This window comes from Mauremys reevesii, linkage group 22 (assembly GCF_016161935.1).
Source record: "Mauremys reevesii isolate NIE-2019 linkage group 22, ASM1616193v1, whole genome shotgun sequence".
In the NCBI taxonomy this organism is placed as follows: Eukaryota; Metazoa; Chordata; order Testudines; family Geoemydidae; genus Mauremys; species Mauremys reevesii.
The window spans coordinates 22,834,454-22,853,828 of record NC_052644.1 but is presented as its reverse complement, the minus strand read 5'-3'; the positions used below and the strand labels follow the sequence as shown (position 1 = coordinate 22,853,828).

At 69.7% G+C, this 19,375-nt stretch overlaps 2 protein-coding genes across 2 annotated transcripts; one reads left to right on the top strand and one right to left on the bottom strand.

Moving 5' to 3' along the window:
- The first annotated feature begins 1,404 nt into the window (after positions 1 to 1,404).
- On the top strand, positions 1,405 to 19,287 carry SYN1 (synapsin I). The gene is made up of 14 exons (XM_039510314.1): positions 1,405 to 2,211; positions 4,266 to 4,323; positions 4,519 to 4,610; positions 5,269 to 5,425; positions 6,529 to 6,618; positions 15,699 to 15,761; positions 16,148 to 16,290; positions 16,557 to 16,631; positions 17,008 to 17,110; positions 17,316 to 17,456; positions 17,758 to 17,821; positions 18,307 to 18,398; positions 18,615 to 18,853; positions 19,158 to 19,287. The coding sequence occupies exons 1-14, from the start codon at positions 1,868 to 1,870 to the stop codon at positions 19,285 to 19,287; spliced, it is 1,791 nt and encodes a 596-aa protein (XP_039366248.1). The 5' UTR covers positions 1,405 to 1,867.
- TIMP1 (TIMP metallopeptidase inhibitor 1) lies at positions 7,296 to 12,298 on the bottom strand. The gene is made up of 6 exons (XM_039511091.1): positions 12,168 to 12,298; positions 11,330 to 11,478; positions 9,912 to 10,009; positions 9,532 to 9,649; positions 8,158 to 8,279; positions 7,296 to 7,660 (listed from the first exon to the last, which is right to left on the bottom strand). Exons 2-6 carry the CDS (start codon positions 11,454 to 11,456, stop codon positions 7,430 to 7,432), a joined length of 696 nt encoding a protein of 231 aa, XP_039367025.1. The 5' UTR covers positions 11,457 to 11,478; positions 12,168 to 12,298; the 3' UTR covers positions 7,296 to 7,429.
- Positions 19,288 to 19,375: the final 88 nt, after the last annotated feature.

Sequence of the window (19,375 nt, the reverse complement as noted above, 5' to 3'; positions counted from 1 at the left end):
AGACCCCCCCCACCAGGCGGCTGGGGGGCTGCGTGCTCCTGACCGTCGCTGCCCCACACCCATCCCACCACGGCCCTACCCAGCAGCCACTGGGGCAGAGCCTGCGCCCGGCCCCTCTGGTGACTCACCGCCCAGGCAGCACCCAGTGGGGGCCGGTGCCCAGCGTGGCATGGCTGGGCCATGGGGACGCAGCCCCACCACGGGGCTCCTGGGGGTCACATGAGTATCCCTCAGCCCCAGCCCTTTCCCCTCCCTCCCCTTCCCTCCCCACCTCCCCTTCTCCCTCCATCCCCTTCCCTCCCCACTTACCTCCTCTCTCCCCATCTCCTCCCCCTCCAGCCCCTCCCCATTTCACCTCCCCCTCCATCCCCCTCCCCACCTCTACCTTCTCCTCCCACACCAACCCCTCCCTACCCCATCTACCCCTCCTCCCCACTCCATCTACCCCTCCCTCCCCATCTACACCTTCTCCCGCGCCTACCCCTCCCCTCCCCACCCCATCTACCCCTCCCTCCCCACTTACCCCCTCTCTCCCCATCTCCTCCACCTCCAGCCCCTTCCCACCCCACCTCCCTCCATCCCCTCCCCTTCCTACCTCCCTCCTCTCCTCCTGCGCCAACCTCCCCACCCCATCTACCCCTCCTCCCCTTCCTCCCCACTTACCCCTCTCTCCCCATCTCCTCCCCTCCAGCCCCTTCCCACCCCACCTCCTCCATCCCCTCCCCTCCCCCTACCTCCCTCCTCTCCTCCTGCGCCAACCCCTCCCCACCCCATCTACTCCTCCCTCCCCTTCCCCTCCTCCCCATCTCTCCTCCCCTCCTCTTCCCTTCCCACCTTCTCCCCTCCAGCCTATCCCCACCCTCCTCCCCACCTCCCCTTCCCCACCTCCTCCCCTCCAGCCCCTTCCCCACCCATCCCCTCCCGCCCCCCGCCCAGCACCGCGGACAGCTCCTCCCCGCATCCCCCCCTCCCCTCCTGGCAGGGGACCGGACCGCACCACCGTGCACCGCAGAGGGGGAGAGCACCCTCCCCCCGCCGCCCGCAGATGGTACGACCCGCCCCGGGCTCGGCAAAGGGACCGGGAGCAACCATCGCGGCGGGAAGGGGTGGGGAGGTGGGGCTGGGCGAGACCAATTCCCGGAGACGTGCGGGGGGGAGGTCCGGGTATCTGGGCTGGTCCAGCTGCTGCTGCGCTCATATGACTCCGGGATTCGGGAGCCGCCGGGTCTGCCCCAGAGAGAGCCCGGGGTGCAGGCCCCATAGATCCCCTCTAGGAGCCCCTATAGAAGGGCGCAGTCTGGGGGAGAGAGAGACACCCCCCTATAGCCCCCTCCCTTGTAGCCCCCTTCCCCTATAGATCCCCTTCCCCTATAGATCCCCTTCCCCTATAGATCCCCCCTGCCCCACAGGCATCCCTTGCCCTGTAGACACCCCTTTCCCCTCCAGAGATCCCCTATAGACACCCTTCTATAGACACTTCCTTTCCCCATAGCGATCCCCCCTAGACATCACAGCCCGAGCGAGAGCCCTTATAGAAGAAGGCCCCTATAGGGAGAAATCTCCCGTTTGGAAAGACCTTCACGCATAGACGAGACTCGCCCTGAGAGATGCCCCTGTAGAGAGCCTTCCCCTATAGAAGCATCCTATAGGGGAGCTTTCCCTACAGGAGGGGATCCCCTGTCTAGAGAGAAAGACCCCCCTCCCCCTATAGAAAAGAGAGAGCCCCTTCTGGGAAGCCCCCGTCCACAAGAGCCATCCCCTATAGACAGACACCTCTCCTGCCCCGGAGAGAGCAGCCTCCCCTATAGGATTGATAGACACCCCCCATCTGCCCCCTATAGGCACAGCCCCCTACAGCGCCCCCAGGATGAATTACCTGCGGAGACGCCTCTCGGACAGTAACTTTATGGCCAACCTGCCCAACGGCTACATGACGGATCTGCAGCGGCCTCAGCCCCCTCCGGCGCCCCCCGGTGCCCCCTCGCCCGTCCTCTCCCCGGGCAGCGTCTCCCCAGCCGAGCGCCCCCCGGCCGCCCCCAGCCCCGGGGCCGGCGGGGGGGGAGGCGGGTTCTTTTCGTCCCTGTCCAACGCCGTGAAGCAGACGACAGCGGCCGCGGCGGCCACCTTCAGCGAGCAGGTGGGGGGCGGCAGCGCGGGGGGCGCGGGACGCAGCCGGACGCTGCTGGTTATCGACGAGCCCGGCACCGACTGGTGAGGAGCTGGGGGTGGGGGGTGAGGACAAACAGCTGTCCGTCCATCCGTCCGTCCGTCCGTCCATCCCTCCGTCCGTCCGTCCGTCCGTCCGTCCCTCCGTCCGTCCGTCCGTCCGTCCGTCCATCCCTCCGTCCGTCCATCCGTCCGTCCGTCCGTCCATCCCTCCGTCCGTCCATCCGTCCATCCGTCCGTCTGTCCATCCATCCGTCTGTCTGTCCATCCATCCGTCCGTCCATCCATCCGTCTGTCCGTCCATCCGTCCGTCTGTCCATCCATCCGTCCATCCATCCGTCCGTCCATCTGTCTGTCCGTCCGTCCGTCCGTCCATCCCTCCGTCCGTCCATCCGTCCGTCTGTCCATCCATCCGTCCGTCTGTCCATCCCTCCGTCCGTCCATCCGTCTGTCTGTCCATCCGTCCGTCTGTTCGTCCATCCATCTGTCCATCCGTCCAGCTATCCATCCATCCATCCGTCTGTTCGTCCATCCATCTGTCCAGCTATCCATCCATCCATCCATCCGTCCATCCATCCATCCATCTGTCCAGCATCCATCCATCTCTCCGTCTGTTTCTTCATCCATCTGTCGCCTCCCCTCCCCCTCCATCCCCTCAGCCCACCCCCTGCCTGACAATGCATCCTGCTTTCCATCTGTCCGTCCAGCCGTCGGTCTACCCCCCCACCCCCACCCTCCAGGCCTCGGCTAAGCCCCGGCCCCTGTCACCCCATCCCTCCTTGTGGCCACGCCTCTGCTTAGTCACTGCTGCGACTGCTGCAGCCACCCCTCCCCCTCCCCTCCACTCCCTGTCCACCCTCCCCATCACCCCTTCCCCTGTCCCCCAGTGCCCCCCTCCCTGTCCATCCCGCTCCGCCACTGCCCCATCACCCTGTCCATCCCCTCCCCAACTGCCCCCATTGCCCCATCCATCCCCCTCCCCACTTCCATCCCCTTCCCCCACTGCCCATCCCCCCATCCAGCCTCCTCCCCCTCTGCCCCCATCGCCTCGTCTCTCCCCCACTTTCATCCCCCTCCCCACTGCCCCCATCGCCCCATCTATCCCCTGTCCCCCTCTGCCCCCATCGCTCCGTCCATCCCCCTCCCCCACTGCCCCCATCCCCTGTCCATCTGAACCCATGTCTCAATGGGTTTGGGGGCATGGATCCATGTGGGGTCCCCAGGAATATTGTGGGGGCACTGTGTATGGGGGTGACCACCAAAGATCTGCTCCCCCAGGCCTGTTGGTAAGTGGGGAGGGGCTGGGCGGCGAGGAGGGTGGGTCATATGACCTACCCTCCCCATCCTGCCCCTTGGGGCTAGATCAGAAGGATTTAAAGCAGGATAATCCCTATGGGGCGGGGAGGGGCACTGACCCCCCAGCCACCGCTTTCACTATAGAGTGGGGGCTGGGAGCCAGGACTCCTGGGTTCTCTCCCCAGCTCTGGGAGGGGAGTGGGGTCTGGTGGTTAGAGCAGGGGGGGGGCTGGGAGCCAGGGCTCCTGGGTTCTCTCCCCAGCTCTGGGAGGGGAGTGGGGTCTGGTGGTTAGAGCAGGGGGGGCTGGGATCCAGGACTCCTGGGTCCTCTTCTGGGGCTCCCTGTTTCGGTGCCCGCGTGGCGCTGGGCCATTGGTTACTGACTCAGGACCGAGATGAAATGGAGACACTGGCTCTGGGCTCTTCATTTTTAGCTTTTCTGTTTAGACTCACAGGCGGGTTCGAATCCTGCCCCCCTCCCTCGCCGCTTCCCTGTGGTGTCTGCCCACCCCCGCCGCCACCGCTGGGGGGGGCGGGCGCCGTGCTGTGGTGCACCATTTGTCTCCCGCCTTAGGCTGTCCCCCTGCCACTGGGAGGCCACAGAAGCTATGGGGAAACTGAGGCACGGGCAGGCCTAGAAATATGCCGTAAAATTTCCCACCACGCGCCTGCCTCAGTCTCTTTGCCTGCCCTGAGGGCAAACTTAACCCACCCGCCCCGCCACTGAGTGGCCATGCAAGGTCTGGGGAAACTGAGGCACAGGCAGGCCTTTTAAACCCCCAACCCGCATCTCTCTCTTCCAGGGCTAAATTATTCAAGGGCAAGAAGCTCCATGGTGACGTGGAGGTGCGGGTGGAGCAGGTGGGTCTGGGCCCCACGGAATTGGGGGTGCCGGGGGGCAGCCTGCAGGGGGTGGATGGGGGCATTGTGGGGGTCGAGGGGCTGGCGTGGGGCGATGCCAGGGGACGGGAGGGTCGGTGACATGTCATGAGGGGGGAATTCAGGGTGCCCCATCTCATCTGTGGGTCTGACCCCCACATTCGCCCCCCCCCCCAGGCCGAGTTCTCGGAGCTGAATCTAGTGGCTCAAGCCAACGGGGCCTTTTCGGTGGATCTCGAGGTTCTGCGCAATGGGGTGAAGGTGGTGAGGTGAGTGGGGGGCGGGGAGACCGGGGAAGGAAAGGGGGAACCCCTCTCCCCGTTCCCCCCCTCCCATAGCCCCCCCGGTTCTGTGTGCCGGGGGGGCCCAAGGGAGCAGGGCTCTTTCACTGGGGGCAGGGAGAATGTGGGGGGGTGCAGGGCTCACCCGGGGGAGGCGGACAGCAATTGTTTGTGGGGATGGGGGCATAGAGGGGCAGAGCTCGCCAGTGGCAGGGGTGGGTGGGATCTGGGGAGGGAGGCAGGGGTATGTGGGGGGCACAGGGATGCCCCATGCGGGGGCAAGGGAAGTTATGGGGGGCAGGGCTCATTTATGGGGGACAGAGAGGATGTGGGGGCAAGATTCTCCTGTCGGGGGCAGGGACAAGGGGGAACAGCAAGTGGGGGGTGCAGGGTTTCTTTGTAGGGAGTAGGGGACACCCTACGGGGGACAGGTCGGATCTGGGGGGCAGGGACACCTCACATGGGACAGAGGAAAATGGGGGGCAGGGTTCCCTTGTGGGGAGCAGGTGTGATCTGGGGGGCAGGGACACCTCACATGGGGCAGAGGAAAGTGGGGGGCAGGGTTCCCTTGTGGGGGGCAGGTGTGATCTGGAGGGGCAGCGGCTAGCGAGGGGCCTGTGTCTAACCCCCCCGTCTGCCCCCCCAGGACGGTGCACCCTGACTTCGTGCTGGTCCGGCAGCACGCCTACAGCATGGCCCCGGGGGGCGACCACCGGGGGCTGGTGATCGGGCTGCAGTACGCCGGGGTGCCCAGCGTCAACTCCCTGCACTCCATCTACAACTTCTGCGACAAGCCCTGGGTGGTGAGTGCCGGGGGGGGGGGGGCTGGTGGGTAGCCGGGGCGGGACTGGGGGGCTGGTGGGTAGCCGGGATGGAGATGGGGGTAGCTGGGGAGGGACTGGAGGGCTGGTGGGTAGCTGGGAGGGAGATGGGCGGCTGGTGGGTAGCCGAGGGGCGCTGGAGGGTGCAGGTGGGTAGGCAGGCAGGATATAGGGGCTGGTGGGTTGCCGGGAGGGAGATGGAGGGCTGGCGGGTAGATGAGGGTGGGGGTCAGGCAGGTAGCTGGGTTGGAGATGGGAGGGGCTGGTGGGTAGCCGGGAGGGACTGGGGGCTGGTGGGTAGCTGGGAGGAGATGGGGGCTGGTGGGGAGATGGAGGAGATGGGGGTAGCCGGGAGGGACAGGGGCTGGTGGGTAGCCGGGGAGATGGGGGTAGCTGGGGCTGGGGGGTAGCTGGGAGGGAGATGGGCGGCGGGTGGGTAGCTGGGGAGGGACTGGGGGCTGGTGGGTAGCCGGGAGGAGATGGGGGTAGCCGGGAGGGACAGGGGCTGGTGGGTAGCTGGGAGGGAGATGGGGGCTGGTGGGTAGCTGGGGGTTGGGGGTAGCTGGGGAGGGACTGGGGGCTGGTGGGGAGATGGGGAGGAAATGGGGGTAGCCGGGGAGGGACAGGGGCTGGTGAGTAGCCGGGAGAGGCTGGTGGGTAGCTGGGCAGGGACAGGGGCTGGTGGGTAGCTGGGCAGGGACAGGGGCTGGTGGGTAGCCAGGAGGAGATGGGGGCTGGTGAGTAGCCGGGGAGGCTGGGGGTAGCCGGGAGGGACAGGGGCTGGTGGGTAGCCGGGAGGAGATGGGGGCTGGTGGGTAGCCGGGGAGGCTGGGGGTAGCCGGGGGAGGACAGGGGCTGGTGGGTAGCCGGGAGGAGATGGGGGCTGGTGGGTAGCCGGGGAGGCTGGGGGTAGCCGGGAGGGACTGGGGCTGGTGGGTAGCCTGGAGGAGATGGGGGTAGCTGGGGAGGAGATGGGGGCTGGTGAGTAGCCGGGGAGGCTGGTGGGTAGCCGAGGGACGGACTGGGGGCTGGTGGGTACCGAGGGCCAGGTTCTGCCCCCCTGAACCATCCCCCTCCCCGCTCAGTTTGCCCAGTTGGTGCGGCTGCGCCGGAAGCTGGGGGCCGAGGATTTCCCCCTCATCGAGCAAACCTTCTACCCCAACTACCGGGAGATGGTGAGTGGGGCGGGGCTGCAGGGCTGGGGTGGGCAGGGGCGGGGCTGTGGGGTGGGCTGTGAGCCTGGCAGGGGTGGGCAGGGGCAGGGCTGTGGGGCTGGGGGGGGGCGGGACTGCAGGGTGGGCGGGGGGGCGGGCTGTGGGGCGGGCGGTGAGCCTGGCCGGGGGTGGGCAGGCGGCAGGGCTGTGGGGATGGGGGTGGGCAGGCTGTGGGTCTGGCAGGGGGCAGGACTGCAGGGCTGTGGGGCGGGGCGGTCAGGGGCTGAGTGCAGGGGGGTTGACAAGCAGGGCTCAGGTGTGGGGCGGCAGCCGTGGGGCACAGGGGTGGGCAGGCCTTAGGGCTGCCCTGGACCCCCAGGGGCTGCTCTGTGCCGTGGGGCTGCAACCCCTTAGTGAGCCAGGCAGAGGCCTTTGCCAAGGGGGGCCCATTGGCTGCAGCCTCGAGGAGCCCCGGGGCAGCCCGGGGGGCAGAGGTGAAGGCAGGGTGGGGCCTGGCCACCCCCCGGGCTCCCTTGAGGCCCAGGGCCCTCGGGGAGGACCCTCAGGAATGGGGGAGGGGACAGTCAGGGATTGCGGCGCAGGAGGGTAGCCAGGGATTGGAGCATGGGGGGGGGCTCTGGGGCAGCTCGACCCCCAGCCCGGCCCCCCCGCCCAGCAGACAATGGTACAGACCCGACTCCCAGCGATTTCTTTATTTACGAATCAAACTCAGGAAAACAATTTTCACGGGTGGGGGGCAGAGTGGGGTGTTGTGGGGGGGGGGTCAGAGCCCACGGGCGTCACAGTCCAGGGGGCTGGCGTGGTGGGGGGCTCACTGCCCCCGGCTCCGGCCTGCCTTCAGCAGGGCCCCGGGGAGGCGGCTCTTGAGGGGCTCCCAGGCGCAGAAGGGCTCGGCCCCGGGGGGCGCCCCCTGGCTGGGGCGGGGCAGGCAGGCCAGGCGCTGGGCCTGGGGCCCCCGCCAGCTCCGCTCCAGGAGCCCGTCGGTCCAGAGGCACTGGGCGTCGCCCGACAGCGAGCAGGGCATGAAGAGACAGGGCACCACCTGGGGAGGGGGCGGGGTTAGAGACAGAGCCACGCCCACCCGCAGGCCCCGCCCACATCGATCACACAGACCCCGCCCACACCTCCCAGACTCCGCCCCCTGAAACTCCCCCCTCTGCCCAGACACTGCACCTGCGGCTTGGGGCGGGGCTAGAGAGAGCCACACCCACCCACACGCCCCGCCCACATCAATCACACAGACCCCGCCCACACCTCCCAGACCCCGCCCCCTGAAACTCCCCCCTCTGCCCAGACACTGCACCTGCGGCTTGGGGCGGGGCTAGAGAGAGCCACACCCATCCCTCCTAGATCCCACCCCCCACCCACACTGGGGCCTCTGGGACATGCCCGTCCCACATAGACCCCGCCTCCAAAGCCCCACATCTGCCCCCCCATTGGGCCTGGTGTTACATGGCATCATTTGGGGGTTGGGGGGGATTAGGGAGCCTCCCACCCCCCATCTCCCTGCCCCCCAGGCCCTGTCTCCCCAGGACTCACCTGGCAGGTGCAGCCCCCTTCGTAGGCCTGGCTGACCCCGCGGCGCTGGCTGAGGGGGACTTGCTCCCAGGGGCGCACGAAGGAGCAGGCGGAGACCGTCAGGCGCTCATCCTGCCGCGTGGCTGGGGGGAGAGGGCAGAGGGAGTGGCTGGCACCGTGCCCCATAGCGCCCCGCAGCCCCCCATGGTGCCCCCTTCCCCCACAACTGCCTATAGCCCCCCAGCCCCCAGTGCCCCACAGCCCACCCAACCCCCCATAGAACCCCCAACCCCCCAGCCCCCAGCCCGCAGCCCCCAAGACTGCCTATAGCCCCAGTGCCCCACAGCCCACCCACCCCCCCATAGAACCCACAACCCCCATAGCGCCCACAGCCCCCGCAACTGCCCATAGCCCCCAGCGCCCACAGCCCACCCAACCCCCATAGAACCCACAACCCCCATAGCGCCCCGCAGCCCCCGCAACTGCCTATAGCCCCCAGTGCCCCACAGCCCACCCAACCCCCATAGAACCCACAACCCCCATAGCGCCCCACAGCCCCCATGGGGCCCCACAGCCCCACAACTGCCTATAGCCCCCAGCCCCAGTGCCCCACAGCCCACCCAACCCCCATAGAACCCACAACCCCCATAGCGCCCCACAGCCCCCATGGGGCCCCACAGCCCCGCAACTGCCCATAGCCCCCAGCCCCAGTGCCCCATGGCCCACCCAATCCCTCATAGCACCCCGAAGCTCCCAGTGCACAGCCACCCAAACCTCCATAGTGCCCCACAGGCCCCCAACTGCCCATAGCACCCACAGCCCCCCAACTATCCCCCCCAGCCCCCGATGGAGCCCCACCCTCCCAGTGCCCCACAGTTTCCCCAGCCCCCCAAAACACCCTAAGAGCACCCAAACCGACCCACAGCCCCCAATCCCCTGCAGACCCACATCCCCCCCGAGCTCCCCCCATAGCCCCACACAGACCGCCAGAGCCCTCCAATGACTCCTAGAGCCCCCCAGCCCCCCATAGCCCTGCACAGCCCCCAGCCCCCACCCGGGAAATGCTGTGTCTGGGAGTGGCATGCCCCAGGGGGGGCTGTTTTGGAGGGATGGGGGTCACAGAGGACAGTGAAACTTGGGGGGGTCCTACCATGGGGAGGGGCTGAATGGGGGGCAGCAGTTGTGGGGAGGGGCCATCTCCAAGGTAAATGGGGGGAGGCTCAGTGGAGGGGATGGATGTGGGGGTGTCTTGGAAGACAGGGGGGCGGATATCCCATTTTGGGGGGCATACCTTGGGGGGGAATTACCCCAGGAGGGAGCTGGTGTTGAGGGGCCCTGAGGGGTTTTGGGGTGTCCATGGGGGGGCTGCCCCAGGCCGGTGTCAGGGTGCCTTACCCATGATGAGGTACTCCTCCCCCTTCAGGGGTGCCGGGTGCTGGTACCCACAGACGCTCTCCAGGGCCGGGGTGTCTACGAAGTGAACGTCCGCCAGCGGCTCGAACCCCTTGTAGATCTGCGGGGAGACGCGCGTCAGAGCAGCAGGGGGCGCTGTGGGGCACAAGGGGGGGGCTGGCGGGCGGGGGGTGCTCCTGGCTACTCCTGGCCTGGCCTGGCCTCCTGGCAGCGGGCACTGAGGGGCTGAGGGAGGTGGGGGGAGCTCCTGGCTACCCCAGCCCCGGCCTCTCCCAGCAGGGGGCACTGTGGGGAGCAGGGGGCGCTGGCTGTGGGGAGCAGGGGGCGCTGGCCGTGGGGCTGGCCGTGGGGGGGGCACATACCTTGCTGGTTTTGATCTCGTAGCGGACCCACGACACGGACTCCCCGCCGCTGCTGTTGTGGCTCAGTGGAGTGACCCCTATGAACTTGCCCCGAATCACTGCACGGCAAAGAGAGGGGGGTCAGGGCACCCCCAGAGGCCGCCAGGAGACCCCCCACCCTCCTGCCCAGGCCCTCAGCATCTAGATGTACTTTAGTGGGGGGGGAGGGGGGCGTGATCCTGCTCGCCCGGACTCCTGGGTCCTCCCACACCTTGGGAGTGTGGGGGGAAGGGATTTCCCCCTCCTTCCCGGACTCCTGGGTCCTCCCACACCTTGGAGAGAGGAGGATTCCCCCCCCCCCATACTCTGGAGCTGTGACCCCAGAATCAGCTCGGGGCCGCTCCAGCGGGTAATAGCTCTACTGACGCTGGGGCTCACGGGCTGGCGGGGGAGCGCTCCCTGGTTGGCTAGGGGGTGGGGGCAGGACATGGGACATCACAGCTGGTGGGGTGTTTCTAGCTCTGGGGAGGGCACGAGCATTTGATGTTTGGGGGAGCTGCAAAAATTGGGGAGGACTGTGCTGGGGTGGGGCATTTGGGGGTCACTCACCGACGTCGGCCTGGCAGAACGCCATCTGGGGTGCTGGGGTTGGGGGCTCAGAGAGGTGCTGGGGGCAGGGGTCACTCACCAACATCGGCCTGGCAGAACGCCGTCTGGGGGTGCTGGGGGCAGGGGGCTCAGAGAGGTGCTAGGGGGCAGGGTCACTCACTGACATCGGCCTGGCAGAACGCCGTCTGGGGGTGCTGGGGGCAGGGGGCTCAGAGGGGTGCTGGGGGCAGGGTCACTCACCGACATCGGCCTGGCAGAACTCCGTCTGGGGGTGCTGGGGGGCAGGGTGGGGGCTCAGAGGGGTGCTGGGGGGCAGGGGTCACTCACCGACGTCGGCCTGGCAGAACGCCCTCTGGGGGTGCTGGGGGCCGGGGCGGGGGCTCAGAGGGGTGCTGGGGGGCGGGGGTCACTCACCGACATCGGCCTGGCAGAACGCCGTCTGGGGGTGCTGGGGGGCAGGGTGGGGGGCTCAGAGGGGTGCGGGGCAGGGGTCACTCACTGACATCGGCCTGGCAGAACGCCATCTGGGGTGCTGGGGGCAGGGTGGGGGCTCAGAGGGGTGCTGGGGGTCACTCACCGACATCGGCCTGGCAGAACGCCATCTGGGGTGCTGGGGGCAGGGCGGGGGCTCAGAGGGGTGCTGGGGGCAGGGTCACTCACCGACATCGGCCTGGCAGAACGCCATCTGGGGGTGCTGGGGGCAGGGTGGGGGCTCAGAGGGGTGCTGGGGGCAGGGGTCACTCACCGACATCGGCCTGGCAGAACGCCATCTGGGGTGCTGGGGGCAGGGTGGGGGCTCAGAGGGGTGCTGGGGGGCAGGGGTCACTCACCGACATCGGCCTGGCAGAACGCCGTCTGGGGGTGCTGGGGGGCGCAGGTGCAGGCGTCTGTGGGGTCCCCGAGCACCAGGACCAGGATCGCACCCGCCAGCAGCCGGCTCGAGGTGACAGGGCTCATGGTGACGCTGGGATCGAGGGGTCTGCGGGGGGACGGAGCCGGTTAGACCCACGACAGCCGGAGACACCCCCAGCCCCCCCCGGATCACCCCAGCCTGGTCTCTCCCGGCAGTTTCTGTCTGGCCTGGCCTGGGGGAGCCCAGGGGGGCTGCGGGTCGGGAGTGGGGGGCACCGGCAGAGCTGGGGGGTCTGGGGGGCTGCGGGGGGGGAGTGGGGGGCACCGGCAGAGCTGGGGTCTGGGGCGGCGGGTGGCGCGTGGGGGGCACCGGCAGGGCTGGGGGTGTGTCTGTTTCTCTGCCAGAAAAAATAAGTTAGAAGAGAAGTGGCGGGGGGGGGGGGGGGGTCCGGCGCCAGGGCCGAGGCGGCAGCAGAAGGCCCCGAGGGCGGTGGAAGGGCCGGTGGGGCCCGGGGTCAGCAGAAGGCGGCAGGGGCCGGTGGAAGGGCCCGGGGGCAGCAGAAGACCTGGTGGGGCCCGAGGGGCCGGTGGAAGGGGGCGGGGGGGCAGCAGGAGACCGGGGGGGGGCCCGGTGGAAGGGGGCCGGGGGGCAGCAGAAGACCGGGGGGGCCGGTGGAAGGGGCCCGCGGGGCAGCAGAAGACCGGGGGCCGGTGGAAGGGGCCCGGGGGCGGGGGCAGCAGAAGACCCGGGGGCGGTGGAAGGGGCCGGGGGGCAGCAGGAGACCGGGGGGGCCCGGGGGGGTCCCTCTCTCCGACCTGGACCGTGGGGCTGTCGGGCTCCGCGGTGCCTGGCTCAGCCCCGCAGGCTCCTATATAGTCCCCGCGTCCCCCCCGGCCCCCCCTTTTCCTGCCGCCGCGCTGGGCGGGGGGGGAGGCGGGGGCTGATGTCAGCAGAGGGGGGGTTTCTCTGACGTCTCTTGCCCGGTGGGGGCGGCTCCAGCTCCCCCCTCCCAGCGCCCCCCATGGGGGGGGGGGTCTGATTAGTCAGCGGCGCCGCCGGTTCTTGAGAACCCGGCAATCGGGGCGGGCGGGGGGCGTTGGGCTGGGGGCTAGGCAGGGGTTGGGGGCTCGCGGGGCATTGGGCTGCAGGGGCTGGCAGGGGCTGGGGGCTGGCAGGGGCTCTGGGCTGCAGGGGCTGGGGGCTGGCAGGGGATACTGGGCTGGCAGGGGCTGGCAGGGGCTCTGGGCCCCAGGGGCTGGGGGCTGGCAGGGGCTCTGGGCTGCAGGGGCTGGCAGGGGCTCTGGGTTGCAGGGGCTGGGGGCTGGCAGGGGCACTGGGCTGCAGGGGCTGGGGGCTGGCAGGGGCTCTGGGCTGGCAGGGGCTCTGGGCTGCAGGGGCTGGGGCTGGCAGGGGCACTGGGCTGCAGGGGCTGGGGGCTGGCAGGGGCTCTGGGCTGGCAGGGGCTCTGGGCTGGCAGGCGGCTGGGGGCTGGGAGGGGCTCTGGGCTGGCAGGGGGCTGGCAGAGGGCTCTGGGCTGCAGGGGCTGGGGGCTGGGAGGGGCTGGCAGGGGCTCTGGGCTGCAGGGGCTGGGGGCTGGCAGGGGCTCTGGGCTGGCAGGGGCACTGGGCTGCAGGGGCTGGGGGCTGGCAGGGGCTCTGGGCTGCAGGGGCTGGGGGCTGGGGCTGGCAGGGGCACTGGGCTGCAGGGGGCTGGGGGGGCTGGCAGGGGGCTCTGGGCTGGCAGGGGGCTGGCAGGGGGCACTGGGCTGCAGGGGGCTGGGGGGGCTGGCAGGGGGCTCTGGGCTGGCAGGGGGCTGGCAGGCTGCTCAGCAGGGGCCGGGTGCTGCAGGGGCTCTCAGCCCCCCCCCATGGGGTAACGCCCCCTGCAGCTCTGCTGCCCCCTGCGTGCCCCCGGTGCTGAGCTCAGGGTTCTTGTAGCATCTGCGTCACTGGGACCCTGCTGCGGGTGGGGCAGGGCAGCTGTGGGGTGACTCACCCTGGGGACTCAGTGACCTCCTGCCCCCAGGGGCACCCCTGCCACACAGAGCTCAGAGCAGTGCGGCCTGGGAGCCAGGACTCCTGGGTTCTCTCCCTGGCTCGGGGAGGGGGGTCTAGTGGTTAGAGCAGGGGGGGCTGGGAGCCAGGACTCCTGGGTTCTTTTCTCCCAGCCGTGGGCCCGTGTGGGGTTAGAAGGTGCTTGAGGTTCTGCCCCTTTGCCCAGTGCCGGGCTTGCCGGGGCTGCGGGTCGGGAGTGAGGGGCACCCTGCCCTGTGCATGCCAGAATGGGGTTACCCCCCCCCCCCAGCCAGTGCCCTGCTCCCTACAGCGCCCCCAGCTGGGGCTGGAGCAGTGGGGGAGGAGCTGTGTGTGGGAAGCCCCATATGGCTGTGGGGGGCTGGTTCTGGGGGCGATTTGCAATCCCAGGGACATGGCTGGAGGGCAGGAATTCAGGGCTGGCTGTATGGGGAATCGGGGGCAGGTTTGGGGGCTGGCTGGAAGGTTTGGGGGGCAAGCAGGGGGCAGGCTGGGGATCTGGGCAGGCTGTATAGGGGATTGGGGCAGGCTGGGGGGATCGGGGCAGGCAGGGGGCAGGCTGTGTGTGGCAGGGGGAGGCACGTGTGGGTCGCACTTTCAGAGAAAGTCTGGGTTTCCCAACACCAGTGACAGGAAGTGAGGCAGGAGTGTGGGGGGTTGACTCACCCCGGGCGGTTGCGGAAGTGGGGCCGTGACCCCAGGATTCCCTCACGGCCTCGCTCCTTGCACAACCCAGGCCACGCTCACCACACATCAGAGCCGGGAAGGGGGCGAAGGACGGGCCCCGAGTCTCAGACCGCCCCCCCAGCCCCTAAACCAGACACGTGCCCCTCAACCCAGAGGTGGCTGCAGCTGGGTGAGGCATCCCCAGGCGGTGTTATATGCAGCTATTCCCAGTGGCTCTGCCCAGAGGTGGCTGCATCTCAGCGCCGGCCGAGGCATCCCCAGGTGGTGTTATATGCAGCTGTTCCCAGTGGCTCTGCTCCAGAAGTGGCTGCATCTCCGCACCGGGCTGCGTCCGGCTCTGACACAGCTCTTTGGTATTTCCTTTAATAACTATTTCATGAGACATTATTTTCTGTCTCTGACCTTTGACCCCTGACGGGTGAAATCGGCCCAGTGATGTCTGAGTGCAAAGTGTCTGGTTACTGTGTGTCCATGGCGTGAGGCCTACTGTGATGTGGGGCGGGGGAGGCAGGGCCTGGGAGTTCTCTCCTGGCTCTGGGAGGAGTGGGGGCTGGTGGTTAGGGGCTGAGCCAGGGCTCCTGGGTTCTCTCCCATGCTCTGGGAGGGGAGTGGGGTCTGGTGGTTAGAGCGGTGGGGCTGGGAGCCAGGACTCCTGGGTCCATTCTGTCCCATTTCCCCCTAGCCGGGCGGCTGTAGGATTCACAGGGGTGACGCTGTGCCCGACTTGCGGGGGATTGGCGGGATTGGGGCAGAGGTGTGATGGACCCGCTGACCTGGATGGGCCCGTACTGGTGGGGGGGGGGTTGTGTCTGGCGTGGAGGTGGGTGGGGGATTTACATTTATAGCCCGTTATTCCAGGAAGGGAGAGGGGCGGTGCCAGGCCACGGGCAGACGGGCAGGGAGCCAGGCCCGGATTGGAAACAGCCGGCCTGGGCTGAGGGGTGGCCAAAACCACGCCCGGGTGTCTGGGCTCATGGGGGGGCTGCAGGTCGGGAGTGAGGGGCAGGGGGGAGCCCAGAGCTGGGCTAGCAGGGGGCTGTGGGTCAGGGGTGAGGGGCACCGGCAGAGCTGGGGCCGGGGGGCTGGGGGTCAGGGGTGAGGGGCACTGGCAAAGCTGGGGGTGGAGGCCGGGGGGCTGTGGGTCAGGAGTGAGGGGCAGGAGGGAGCCCAGGACTGGGCCAGCAGAGGGCTGTGGGTCTGGGGTGAGGGGCACCGGCAGAGCTGGGGGTGGAGGCCGGGGGGCTGTGGGTCAGGAGTGAGGGGCACCGGCAGAGCTGGAGGTGGAGGCCGGGGGGCTGTGGGTCGGGAGTGAGGGGCACCGGCAGAGCTGGGGGTGGAGGCCAGGGGGCTTGGGGTCGGGAGTGAGGGGCACCGGCAGAGCTTGGGGTGGAGGCCGGGGGGCTGTGGGTCGGGAGTGAGGGGCACCGGCAGAGCTGGGGGTGGAGGCCGGGGGGCTGTGGGTCGGGAGTGAGGGGCACCGGCAGAGCGGGGGGTGGAGGCCGGGGGGCTGTGGGTCAGGGTGGGGCACCGGCTGCGCTGGGGGTGGAGGCCGGGGGGCTGTGGGTCGGGAGTGAGGGGCACCCCCTGTTCCCCTGATCCCCACCCGCTCTCTCGCTCTCCCCCCAGCTGACGTCCCCCAGGTACCCCGTGGTGGTGAAGATGGGCCACGCCCACTCTGGGATGGGCAAGGTAAGAGCCCCGCCCCCTTTGTCCTCTCTCCCCTGTGCTCCGCCCACTTTGCGTGGGGTGTCCCCAGGGCCCCCCCCCGCTGGCCCTCTAAGCGATCGGGGTGGGGGAAATACTGAACAGAACGGGGGCGGGGGGGGGCAAACAGGGAGGTTCCCACCTCTCTCCCCATTGGTCAGTCTGAGTTCCTCCCCAGGGGGCGGGGTTTGTCTTTCTAGGGGCGTGGCCTGTCTCACCTGGCAAAACAGGAAGTCCCTCCTCCGAGGAGGCGGGGGAGAGATTTTTGTCTTGGGGGGGGGAGCTGCTCTCGGCTCGGGGCAGCCCAGGGCAGAGCCCCCTCCCGCCAGGTGTGAGCTGCCCCCCGGTGACGGCCCCGCCCCGCCCCCCAGGTGAAGGTGGAGAACCAGTACGATTTCCAGGACATCGCCAGCGTGGTGGCCCTGACGCGGACGTACGCCACGGCCGAGCCCTTCGTCGACGCCAAGTACGACCTGCGCGTCCAGAAGATCGGCACCAGCTACAAGGCTTATATGTGAGGGTCCCGCGGCGCCCCCCGGTGCCCTGCCCAGCCCCACGGCGCCCCCACCCCGCCCCACGGCGCCCTGTCCTGCCCCATGACACCCCCGCCTCGCCCCATGGTGCCTTGTCCCGCCCCGCAGCACCCCCTCCCTGCCCCACGGTGCCCAGTTCTGCCCCACGGTGCCCTGTCCTGCCCCATGGCGCCTGGTCCTGCCCCACCCCGTGGCACCCCCCCGGTGCCCCCCGGCCTCCTTCTCTAACGCCCCCGTCTCGGCCCAGGAGAACCTCGGTCTCGGGGAACTGGAAAACGAACACGGGCTCGGCCATGCTGGAGCAAATCGCCATGTCCGACAGGTGAGGGGCTGCGGGGGACCCCCTGGGGGCGGGGCTCCATGGGGCTGGGGAAGGGGCAGGGCTAAGGAGGCTAGTGGGGGCAGGGCTCGGGTAGCCCAGGTGGGCGGGGCCAGTGGAGGGCAGGGACGAGGAGGGGTCTGGTAGCCCACTGGGGGGCCGGGGTTTGGGGAGGCCCCACGAGGAGGCTGGGCAGGGAAGGGGTGGCCTTTGGGGTCAGTGTGGGGGCTGGGGGGCAGGGATCTCTTGGGGTCATTGGGAGGTCCCCAGTGTTTGGGGGCACTGGGTCTCCGGGAGGGTCATTGGAGGGTCCCCAGGATTTGGGGTGGAGTCTCTGTTGGGGGGTGTTGCTGAGGCCCCTTCCTACCAACCCCCCCAGGTACCGGCTGTGGGTCGACACCTGCTCGGAGATTTTCGGGGGGCTGGACATCTGCGCGGTGGAGGCCCTGCACGGCAAGGACGGGCGCGACCACATCATTGAGGTGACCCCGCTGTTGGGGGCCGGGGGCGCTGGGGGGCAGCCAGGGGGGTGGGGCTGGGAGGCCGGGGGGAGGGAGCCCACAAGTGGCTGTGTCAGAGTCTGTCTCCCAGATGCCTGGGTCCCCAACGAGGGGACGGCCGAGGAGCCCTCCCCCCCGGACGCCTGGGTCCCCCCCCGCTAACGAGCCCCCCACTTCTCCCTCCCAGGTCGTCGGCTCCTCCATGCCGCTGCTCGGGGACCAGCAGGACGAAGACAAGCAGCTGATTGTGGAGCTGGTCCTGGGGCGCATGGGGCAGGCTCTGCCCCGAACCCCCACCCCCTCCCCGGTGCGGGGGAGCCCGGCCCAGGTACCCCCTGCCCCGAACCCCCACCCCCACTGTGGGGAGCCCCGGACCCTCCACCGGCCCCGGGGACGCAGGTCTCTGCACCCAACGCCCTGTCCCACCCCCGGGTCATCGCGCAACACCCAGGGGAAACTGAGGCACCAGGAGTCAGACCGGTGCGGGGGGGGGCTCAGCCCAGGTACCCCCCACCCCCCATAACTTCGTGACCCCACTTCTTGAGCAGTTCAGCCCCCCCCCAACGTCCCCTCCTCACCCCCCCCAGGCGTGACCCCTCCCCCAACTGACGCCCCCTTTTCTCTTACAGGCGCAGGGAGCCCCGGCAGGGCAGAGACAAGGACCCACGGCGCAGCAACGGCCCCCCCCGCAGGGTGGGTGGCAAACAGGGACCCGCCCCCACCGCACAGCCCCCATTGATCCCCACCGCAGAGCCACCCCACTGATCCCCCACCGCACAGCCCTCCCCGAGCCCTCTGCCCCACCGCAGAGCCCCCCATTGATCCCCCCACCGCAGAGCCCCCGAGCCCTCTGCCCCACTGCAGAGCCCCCATTGATCCCCACTGCAGAGCCCCACTGATCCCCACTGCAGAGCCCCCATTGATCCCCACCGCACAGCCCCTGAGCCCTCCGCCCCACTGCAGAGCCCCCATGATCCCCCCACCGCACAGCCCCCATTGATCCCCGCCCCTGCAGAGCCCCTGAGCCCTCCGCCCCTGCAGAGCCCCCATTGATCCCCACCGCACAGCCCTCCCGAGCCTTCCGCCCCCCAATGCAGAGTCCCCACTGAGCCCCGCCCACCCCTGGAACATGCTCCCCACCTGCGCCCCAACACTAACTGTGTTTCTCTCTCTTGCAGGGGACCGCAGCCACCAGCCCCACACCCCAGCGCCCCGTCTCAGCAGCGACCCCCACAGGGGCAGCAGCTCTCGGCCTGGCTCCCAGCCCGGCGCCCGCCCCTGCAGCAGCGCCTGCCCAGCCCCACCGGCCCCAGCAGCGCCCCATGGCCCCCCCCCAGCCGCGCCCGCCGGGCCCCGGCCTCCCACAAGGCCCCGAGCCCCCAGCCCGGCGGGAGGCCCCGGCCCCCTGCCCCAGCGGGGACCCAGCCCCGGGGCTGGGGGTCAGTCCCCCCAGTCGCAGGCGAAGTCCGGGGGGGGACCCCCCCAGCCTCAGCAGCCCCCCCAGCAGCGCCCTCCGGGGGCCCAGCAGCGAGCGCCACCCCGGCAGAGCAGCCAGGGGGCGCCCTCCAGCCAGCGGGCCCCCCCCCCCCCTCGTCCGGCACCCCCCACCACGCAGCAGCCACGGCCCAGCGCCCAGGGGGGCAGCCGGCCCCCCCCAGCACACGGGAAACCCCAAGTGGCTCAGAAACCCACCCCGGAGCTGCCGGTGCCCCAGCCCCAGCTGAAGTAAGGACCCTCCCTGCCCCCCCCCCCCCAGGACTCCTGGGTTCTCTCCTGGCTCTGCGAGGGGAATTGGGGCTAGTTGGGGGGAGGTAGAACCACACTGGTCAGGCCTGGGGGGGTGGAGGGGGGGGTCTCTATTCTCCTGCTTGTCTCCCCCATTGCTTATGGCCTGCGCCCGGGGGGGTGGGGGGGTCAGTGCCTGTCCCGGGGTGGGGGCCCTGATCACCCTCTGCTGTGCTACCGCCTGGCATGGATTAATCGTGTCTTTCTCTCCCCCCTTCCCCCCCATGGCCCCCTCCCCCCCCAGCAAGTCCCAGTCTCTGACCAGTTCCTTCCCCCTCGCAGAGCCGGCGCGGGGCAGCGCTAGCCCGGAGGAGGCCCGGGCCGAGTCCATCCGGTCGCTGCGCCAGAGCTTCGCCAGCCTCTTCTCCGAGTGACCCCCGGATCCCCTGAGACCCCCGGAGCCTCGCCAGCCTCTTCTCCGAGTGACCCCCCCGGAGCCCTCCCGAGACCCCCCCGGAGCCT

Excerpts from the sequence above, each read along its gene's own strand:
- SYN1 (XM_039510314.1), top strand. The coding sequence starts at position 1,868 with ATGAATTACCTGCGGAGACGCCTCTCGGACAGTAACTTTATGGCCAAC. Across the intron at positions 17,111-17,315 it reads GGCGCGACCACATCATTGAG|GTCGTCGGCTCCTCCATGCC; the intron begins GTGACCCCGCTG and ends TCTCCCTCCCAG. Across the intron at positions 17,822-18,306 it reads GCAACGGCCCCCCCCGCAGG|GGGACCGCAGCCACCAGCCC; the intron begins GTGGGTGGCAAA and ends TCTCTCTTGCAG.
- TIMP1 (XM_039511091.1), bottom strand. The coding sequence starts at position 11,456 with ATGAGCCCTGTCACCTCGAGCCGGCTGCTGGCGGGTGCGATCCTGGTC. Across the intron at positions 10,010-11,329 it reads GTTCTGCCAGGCCGATGTCG|TGATTCGGGGCAAGTTCATA; the intron begins GTGAGTGACCCC and ends TTTGCCGTGCAG. Across the intron at positions 8,280-9,531 it reads GGAGGAGTACCTCATCATGG|CCACGCGGCAGGATGAGCGC; the intron begins GTAAGGCACCCT and ends CTCTCCCCCCAG.